We start from the raw sequence: 8,706 nt of genomic DNA on the forward strand, positions 1-8,706 counted from the left end.
TAAACTGGCTTTCCCATTGAAGACATCATCCAAAGAATCACAGCCCTTCCCCATGACAGGACACTAGATCTCCAACAGCACCTTGGATTTCAGCACTCGGATAGCCATGGCTCTTCAACACTGACAACAGTGGCTCTGTGGTCCACAGAGTATTCACAGTCTTCCACACACTGGGAGGCCATCAGCTCATTATCTTTTCTGTACCGTGTGGCTACATTCCCTCGGAACCTGGGATACAGATGCTCCTGGAGAAACTTACCAGGGTTGGGGGATTCCCTGACAGGGACCTCCGTGGCTGAGCTTGCAGTAACTCTAAGCTTCCTTAAGTCCTGCCACAAGTGTGAGGCACTCTGCTCCTTTGTGATCTGTTCCAAAGCAGTCGAATGGGTTGGGTTAAGTTTCACAATTTCATTGTAGAAGGACAGGCACTTCTGGCAGTTGTAATTGACATGTTCTCCATGTGACTGGGAAAGAGTAGAGAATCTATAGAAGTTATTATATGAAGTTAGAAAGCATTGAACAGAAGAGACACACATCAGTTTAAATAGATTAAAATGGTACAGCCACAAATAAATATTCCTTTCAGTCCAATTTTACCTGGGGTGCTACTGGCTGTGAAATTATTTGTCTTTCCAATATTATTTGACTTTCCAATGTCAGCGATGCACGTGCATCCAGCCGTCTCTACTGAACTGTTGTTGGAAAGGTACCCAAGCAGTGTGGTAAGAACTGCTTGTTTGGCTGGCCTGAACATCTGCCTTCAAAAATACCAATCCTTTTCCCATCCTGGTGAATAAGAACTCGGCTCACATTCCCACTGTGGAGGTACTGATAGGCGTCTGTATTCTTGTAATTTTTCATAGTGGAACCATCCACTCCCAAGGTGAGCACGACGTAATTAAAATGTACCCATACGTCATTTCAGGCAATTTTATCAATTCATCATGGAAGGATGGTCTATGGTTATCATCCGACCTCCAAATAGCCATGTGTGTGTGTGTGTTCCCAAATGTGAGCCATGTTTTTGTTTATTTGTTAAGACGTGTTAATGATGTGCGGTTTTATATTATTAGCTAGCGTTGACGGAAGTTGTGAAACGGAAACACAATCGAATCAGAATGGAACTGGGTCAAGTGGGCGGGGCTACATAAGGCGAATAATGGCACAGATATAAAGATGAGTCCTCTATCTAGCTCTATGCCCCCAAACGATAGGATTATGGTTTAACTTGCGAGGTTGTTTCTTTTATTTTCGTTCAATTTTTGGTTTTGGACAGATTATTTGATGGAGAACGGTGGCTTGTCATGAAACTCTAGACTCAGTATGACAGGTATTTTAAACCTTTCTGCTTGCATTGCTAAAGAAACGTTATAACAACAGTAGCCTAGCTAGCTGCTAACGTTAGCCGTTTGGCAAAGATCTATCACCCGAAATCTAACAGTACAGTAGTTAGCTAACTGCCATCTCTATCATGTTCCAGGTGGCTCATTCATCCCCCCTCCTCTCCCATGGAGAACCTATTCCCCAGGTCGTTGCTGTAAATATGTGTTTTCAGTCGACTTACTTGGTGAAGTAAGGGTCCTCTTTAAAATCATGTAATCAGTGCGAACACGGTCAACAACCTCTTCATGATATTTGTCAAAAAGCTGTCAATTGTAATGTTGATCTGACAGCTTGCCACAGTTAACGACACCGTTAATGTTAGCTAGCTGTTTCGCTAGCTACTCATGTCCTTTAGCTAGCTAACTGTCACTCCCTAAATGTAAACAAAAGAGAAAACAGTTGCTAGATAGACCAAATACAAAAGTGTGTATTGATATATATTGATGAAAACACCGTCCTGAATCTGACTGTGCTTTTAGCCAGCCAAAGTAACATTACTAGGCTGCATCACTATTTGTTTATGCTGTCAACAACCTGTAAGTTACTGTAGCTATGTCTAACTAGCGAACATAGCTTGAAAAAGTCCGCTAGATTGTTAGCTAGCATCTGCACATTTATAACCACACGGTATCTTGTCTTTCCTCCTTAACCTCTAACGATGTATTTGTTGAAGGAGTGATTCCAAAAGAACGTTGAAATCGAGGGTATCCCCAACTGTGATGCAGCCTAACTCCAGTGAGCTGGGTGTCCATCAGGCAGGACATGGTTTGTCTCTGACGCTACTGACCAGGACACCAGCAGGGACTACAGGGGGCTCTGCTGTCCCGGAGACTAGTGGAGCGGTCCGGGTACCTATCCTCTCCAGCGGGTCCTGGGAGTCATGTAGAGGAGGGGCGTCATCCCGTAGGTCCAGAGCTAGTTCCAGAACCAGTTCCCACAGCCACTCTCATTCACATGGTGGGGGACACCAGCACTCCCACAGTGAGCCCAGTGAGGTGGACCCGGCTGATGCTGATCTGGAGTCAGGGGAGCCCAGCACCTCATTCTTGGAGCTGCGCTACCTCTTCCGCTGGGTTCAGAAGAGTCTTCCTTTCATAATCATCCTTTGTGCTAAACTGGTCATCCAACATGCCCTAGGTAAGTGTCGGGCAACAATAACATAGCTATACAGTCAGGAACAACTTTTTATTTATCTCAAGTTAGTTTGAAAGAAATATCATTCATGACATTGTTGCAGGTCTAGCTGTTGGAGTTGGCTTATTTACAACTTTTCTTTATGTGAATAAGAACATTCAAACCCAAGTCTTTCTTCAGGTAAGTCACTAACAGTAACACTCTTTCTTCATTCATTTCTACATCAGTGTTTCAAACCTCTGAATATGATCCTCCATGTATCTCCTCAGGATCGTCGGTCAAAGATAGAGTGCGTATGGCTGCTCCTCTTCCTGGCGTCCTCCACACTCCTGCTTTACTACACTTTTCTCACTGAGACACTTTACTATTGGTGAGACACTTCCGTTTCCCCTTACTTCCCTTACCAGAGCAGACCTGGGCCCAACTTCCCGATAGCAATGGAATATTTTTTTTACAAGTGTTTTTAAGTGATGCGTCTTTCTTACAAAGGCCGAAGATGTAACGTGATTTCCGAGAACGTTCGCTAAATACGTCGTTGAGGCCTGTGTCGATACTGATAGGACCGAAGGAAAGGCAGAACTGCTCTTGGATCAACTTTATCCATTCAAATCTTACCTTAACATTCAAGTTTTTCCACAATACTGACGACGGAGCAGCTCCTAGAAAGATATCACCTTTGACTGCCGATATTGATGCGGCTTATTCTAATGCTTACCCTACAATAATGCACTAAATCAAGATTTTCCGCCACAATGCGCACATGTTGTTACACATCATGAAATGAGTCAAACATTTAACATTAGCCTCCAATTAGCTAAATAGAACTCAGTTGAATGAACATGAAATTGATTTAAACATTTTAAATGATATAGGCCTGTAGCATATACTGTAAGCTATTCATGTTTTAATTCAATCATCTGTTTTCATTTGAATCATCTTTATATCCTTCGACTTTGGCAACTTTGTATTTGTAGTCAACATTGTTGTGAAGTTATCAGGGGTCACAGAGAGACAGAATCAATATGTTTATCTATGTTTAGTGGAGGTCTTCTGTGTATAAAGTGACATGGTAAGGAAAAAAACTCATCTAACGAAGCACAGCTGTTCTATAACAAGATTTGTCAAGTGCAACTTTAGTAACAATTCTTTTGGGAAACAGCTCAGAGATTTAACAATGCTGCTACTGAAGTTCTAACGATGAACTTAGCCTTAAGATGCTTTTAGGAAACTGGGCCCAGAGCAGAAAACCGAACACAATAGAATAGGAAAATCTTATTGGATACACATTGTGGACATTTGCGGTTGACATAGTGACATAATACACAAATTAAACCAACATTAAAATCATCAGGAGCATAATATGTAATCCACATCTTTCCCTCGTTCTCAGCCTCATCTTCCTAAACCCAGCTGTTGAGCCCCTAGGTTTCTGGGAGGTCCTATGGGTGGTGGGCATCACCAACTTCACACTCAAGTTCCTCATCATGGGGTTTAAGTGCCTTATCCTACTGCTGCCCTCTAGCCTGGTGACCTACAGAGCCCAGGTAACGAAGAAATACAATACAGCTTTATTGATCCACTATACAATTGTTATTTTTTCTGTCACAGATGGAAGGATGCTCTCTCCAGTTGTGTGACTATAAGTAGGCTATGCTCATTCGCTCTTGCCAGATACAGGTGACAGATTGCTCTAGTCTCCACTGTGAAGAACTGAACTAGAAATTGAAGCACAAATTGTTACGTTACAGCTTAATTCTACAATGGATTAAATGAAACATTTTCCTCATCAATCTACACACAATACCCCATAATAACAAAGCAAAAACATGTTTTTGGAATACCTTATTTACGTAAATATTCAGACCCTTTAATATAAGGCTCGAAATTGAATTCAGGTGCATCCTGTTCCATTGATTATCCTTGATATTTCTACAACTTGATTTGAGTCCACCTGTGGTAAATTCAATTGATTGGACATGATTTGGGAAGGCACACACATGTCTATATAAGGTCCCACAGTTGACCGTGCATGTCAGAGCAAAAACCAAGCCACGAGGTCGAAGGAATTATCCTTAGAGCGCCGAGACAGGGTTGTGTCAAGGTACAGATCTGGGAAGGGTACCAAAACAATTCTGCAGCATTGAAGGTCCCCAAGAACACTGGCCTCCATCATTCTTACATGGAAGAAGTTTGGAACCACCAAGACCCATCCTAGAGCTGGCCGTCCGGCCAAACTGAGCAGTCAGGGGAGAAGGGCCTCGGTCAGGGAGGTGACCAAGAACCCGATGGAACTCTGTCAGAGTGATCAGAGTTCCTCTGTGGAGATGGGGGAACCTTCCAGAAGAACAACCATCTTTGCAGCACTCCACCAATCAGGCCTTTATGGTAGAGTGGCCAGACTGAAGCCACTTCTCAGTAAAAGGCATAACAGCCCACTTGGATTTTGCCAAAAGGCACGTAAAGGACTCTGTCCATGAGAAACAAGATTCTCTAGTCTGATGAAACCAAGATTGAACTCTTTGGCCTGAATGCCAAGTGTCACGTCTGGAAGAAACCTGGCACCATCTCTACAGTGAAGCATGGTGGTGGCAGCATCATGCTGTAGGGATGTTTTTCAGAGGCAGAGACTGGGAGACGATGACTGGAGCAAAGTACAGAGAGCTAGAGAGATCCTTGATGAAAACCTGCTCCAGACCTCTGACTGGGGTGAAGTTTCACCTTCCAACAGGACAACAACCCTAAGCACACATCCAAGACAACGCAGGAGTGGCCCAGCCATAGCCCGGACTTGAACCCGATTTGAACATCTCTGGAGAGACCTGAAAATAGCTGTGCAGCGACGCTCCCATTCAACCTGACCGAGCTTGAGAGGATCTGCAGAGAAGAATGGGAGAAACTCCCAAAATACAGGTGTGCTAAGCTTGTAGCGTCATACCCAAGAAGACTCGAGGCTGTAATCGCTGCCAAAGGTGCTTCAACGATGTACTGAGTAAAGAGTCTGAATACTAATGTAAATGTGATATTTCAGTTTTTTGCTAGAATTAAAAAAAAAAAAAAACATTTTCCTTTGTCTTTATGGGGTATTGTGTGTAGATGGGGGGGGGATTCATCCATTTTTAGAATAAGGCTGTAACATAGCAAAATGTGGAAAAAGTCAAGGAGTCTGAATACTTTCCGAATTAACTAGGTTCTACCAGCATTTTGGGGGCCCAAAAGTTGTGGAGAGAAAGCATTCATCTATGCCTTTCTGTCTGTTCCCAGGGACGGTGGTACATGCTGACTGAAGAGATGGGCCAGGTGTACCAGGCTGTGGCTCCCACCCCCCTATGGTTCCGCTACCTGGTCACCTACCAGAAAGTGGATGGAAATACTGGCCTCACCCTGGGAGTTCTGCTGGCTCTGGTCTACTTCATACTAAAGGTGACTGACCTTATGACTGCATCACACTGCATTTATCAAAGATGTATACTTTGAAGTGGCTCCTTCATAGTGGAAACTCTGAAAACGGCTAAATTGTATTTTTTTCACCTTTTTTTGTTTAAATGTACTGAACTCTTACTTTTTAAATGTAGCTTTTAGGATTGTATGGACAGTGGGGGTCTTTCCAGAAAACTGTGAGGATATTTCTCAGTGGCGAGGTACAGTACTTTAAATACATCAACATGTTAACTGTTTCCTTAGTGGTGGTATGTGGGTTGACTGACAAGTGAGTACTGTCTTGAACAGTCTTGCTCATGTGTAGATCATGTGTATCATTTGAGTATAATGGCGACACTTGTAAGGAGTTTGGATGACTTTGTGGGTTGTAAATATGCGTTGTTCCTCCTCCTTAGCACACGGGGGCAGCAGCCACCAGGAGCCAGTGCAGTGAGGCTGGGGACATCTGTCCTATCTGTCAGGCAGAATACAGAGACCCAAGGGCCCTCCTGTGTCAGGTGAGAGAGACCACTCATCCATGAGATGGAAAACACTAATATTACTGACTTTTCTTTACTCCTACTGTGTAGTTACACATTATAGTTTGATTTCAATATTCCAGCCACACAAGGGGATACTCATTGTGTTCCTTTTGATTCTGCACATGGTTGGATAAAGAATGCCTGTTTATTCTCTCTCAACAACAGCACATTTTTTGTGACGAGTGCATTGCTCTCTGGTTCAACCGGGAGAAGATGTGTCCACTCTGCTGCACGGCCATCACAGACAAGGTCCACAAGTGGAGGGACGGGGCCACGTCACCTTACTTCCAAATCTACTGAGAGAAGGGGACAATGGAGGAAAGAAGTGGAGACACTTTGCGATGTGTGAATGACAGTTGTATTAACAGCAATACTCCACTTATTGGCTTGTGAAGCTGATGACCACACTGTTCCTCCATTCATTAAGGGCTGTGCCTACTACTGGCCAATGTCAGTAAGGGCGCATAATATTTGCAATAGGATTGGGATGCATTCAGCACCGTGGCATGTTACTGTTACTGCTGCAACTGTAACTCCCTCTCCGACTGTCACTTTTCTACACGACTGACTGACAGTAGTTCTCTCTCTGCATGCCCTCTAGTGCTGTTTTTAGTTCCTTTTCTTTCTAAACGTTTAGATTTTTTATCATGATGTGAAAATATTCATGTTTTTTGTTTTCACAGCCAGCCTAAAAAAACAGACCAGACAGCCTCTTTATTAGGCCAGCTGTCAGGGAATAGCCTGTTACCACATCTGTGTTTGCCATTGATCATAGGATTTGGCAAGACAGCACAAACTGACAGCGTGTTGCAAAGGGGATGCCATTCTGTGTCTGATACAGGCACTCAGACTAGTAGTGGTTAAAGAACAAACTGACAGCGTGTTGCAAAGGGGATGCCATTCTGTGTCTGATACAGGCACTCAGACTAGTAGTGGTTAAAGAACAAACTGACAGCGTGTTGCAAAGGGGATGCCATTCTGTGTCTGATACAGGCACTCAGACTAGTAGTGGTTAAAGAACAAAATGTACTCAACACATTGAGAAACAATAAATAGCAACCTTGGTGTTTGTTAAGAAGTTCTTAATTTTGGGGATTTATTCTTTTCAAATGAAGTCAGATTTTTTACATTTGTTTTCCAGATGACAAAAATGAGATTTGGTTCGATCCTTAAAATATTTTTCTAAAGCGATGACGGTTACATCCTTTTTGAAAACCAAAGACTGGGAGAATCCATTTATTTTATCATATTTAACTATGTAGTGAAATCAGTTCATTTTTTTTCTTGCATAAAATTCCTTTTCTTTTCAATTATAGCCTAGATGCAAATTGGCTCTGGGTGTTTTACATTTACTCATATAATACACACAATGTTTAAGCTTGTTATGAAACAACTTTGTCTTTCAGTTATTTACAATCCATTCATCATTAAAATGAAGTGTGCAGAGGTCTGAGGGACACACAGAAAAGCATCAATCTAGCCTGTCCCTGTTCACATACTGTTCTCAGGAGGAATTCACAGTAACATGAAACATATGTACCATATTATCTAATGTTCCATTAGGCCTGCCATAGAAGTGAACTGAAAGCATATAAACACAACCTGGTAAGTGTTGGTCCCATGTTTCATGAGCTGAAATAAAAGATCCCAGAAATGTTCCAAACACACAAAAAGGTTATTTCTCTCAAATTATGTGCACAAATTTGTTAACATCCCTGTTAGTGAGCATTTCTCCTTTACCAAAATAATCCGTCCACCTGACAGGTGTGTCATATCAACATGCAGATGAAACAGAATGTTCATGACACAGATGCACCCTGTGCTGGGGACAATAAAATTTGCTGTTTTGTCACACAACACAATGCCACAGATGTCTCAAGTTGAGGGCATGCTGACTGCAGGAATATCTACCAAAGCTGTTGCCAGAGAATTTAGTGTTAATTTCTCTTCCATAAGCGGCCTCCAACATCGTTTTTTTGAATTTGGCAGTACCTCCAACCGGCCTCACAACCAGACCACGTGTAACCACACCAGCCTAGGACCTCCACATCCGGTTTCTTCACATGTGGGATCATCTGAGACCAGCCACCCATACAGGTGATGAAACTGATGAGTATTTCTGTCTGTAATAAAGCCCTTTCTGATTGGCTGGTTCTATGCCCTCCCAGGCTCACATGGCTGCACCCCTGCCCAATCATAAACCCATAGATTAGGGCCTATTAACTGATTT

At 42.8% G+C, this 8,706-nt stretch overlaps 1 protein-coding gene across 2 annotated transcripts; it reads left to right on the plus strand.

Annotated features, from left to right (window-relative positions):
* Window positions 1–1,110: 1,110 nt before the first annotated feature.
* LOC109873147 (E3 ubiquitin-protein ligase RNFT1) lies at window positions 1,111–8,141 on the plus strand. 2 transcript variants are annotated; one of them, XM_020464711.2, is made up of 10 exons: window positions 1,111–1,330; window positions 1,481–1,572; window positions 2,057–2,520; window positions 2,621–2,697; window positions 2,787–2,887; window positions 3,908–4,061; window positions 5,779–5,937; window positions 6,090–6,155; window positions 6,351–6,452; window positions 6,642–8,141. In XM_020464711.2, exons 2-10 carry the CDS (start codon window positions 1,544–1,546, stop codon window positions 6,774–6,776), a joined length of 1,287 nt encoding a protein of 428 aa, XP_020320300.1. In that variant the 5' UTR covers window positions 1,111–1,330; window positions 1,481–1,543; the 3' UTR covers window positions 6,777–8,141. The 2 variants fall into 2 exon arrangements, with proteins under 2 accessions (XP_020320300.1, XP_020320301.1); XM_020464712.2 differs by lacking the exon at window positions 1,481–1,572 and having other exon boundaries at window positions 1,137–1,330.
* The last annotated feature ends 565 nt before the right edge of the window (window positions 8,142–8,706 follow it).

This window comes from Oncorhynchus kisutch, linkage group LG28, assembly GCF_002021735.2.
Source record: "Oncorhynchus kisutch isolate 150728-3 linkage group LG28, Okis_V2, whole genome shotgun sequence".
Classification (NCBI taxonomy): Eukaryota; Metazoa; Chordata; class Actinopteri; order Salmoniformes; family Salmonidae; genus Oncorhynchus; species Oncorhynchus kisutch.

Coding starts and splice junctions, on each gene's coding strand:
- LOC109873147 (XM_020464711.2), top strand. CDS start 1,544: ATGTGTTTTCAGTCGACTTACTTGGTGAA. Junction 1,573..2,056: donor CAGTCGACTTACTTGGTGAA/GTAAGGGTCCTC, acceptor TATTTGTTGAAG/GAGTGATTCCAAAAGAACGT. Junction 2,521..2,620: donor GGTCATCCAACATGCCCTAG/GTAAGTGTCGGG, acceptor ACATTGTTGCAG/GTCTAGCTGTTGGAGTTGGC.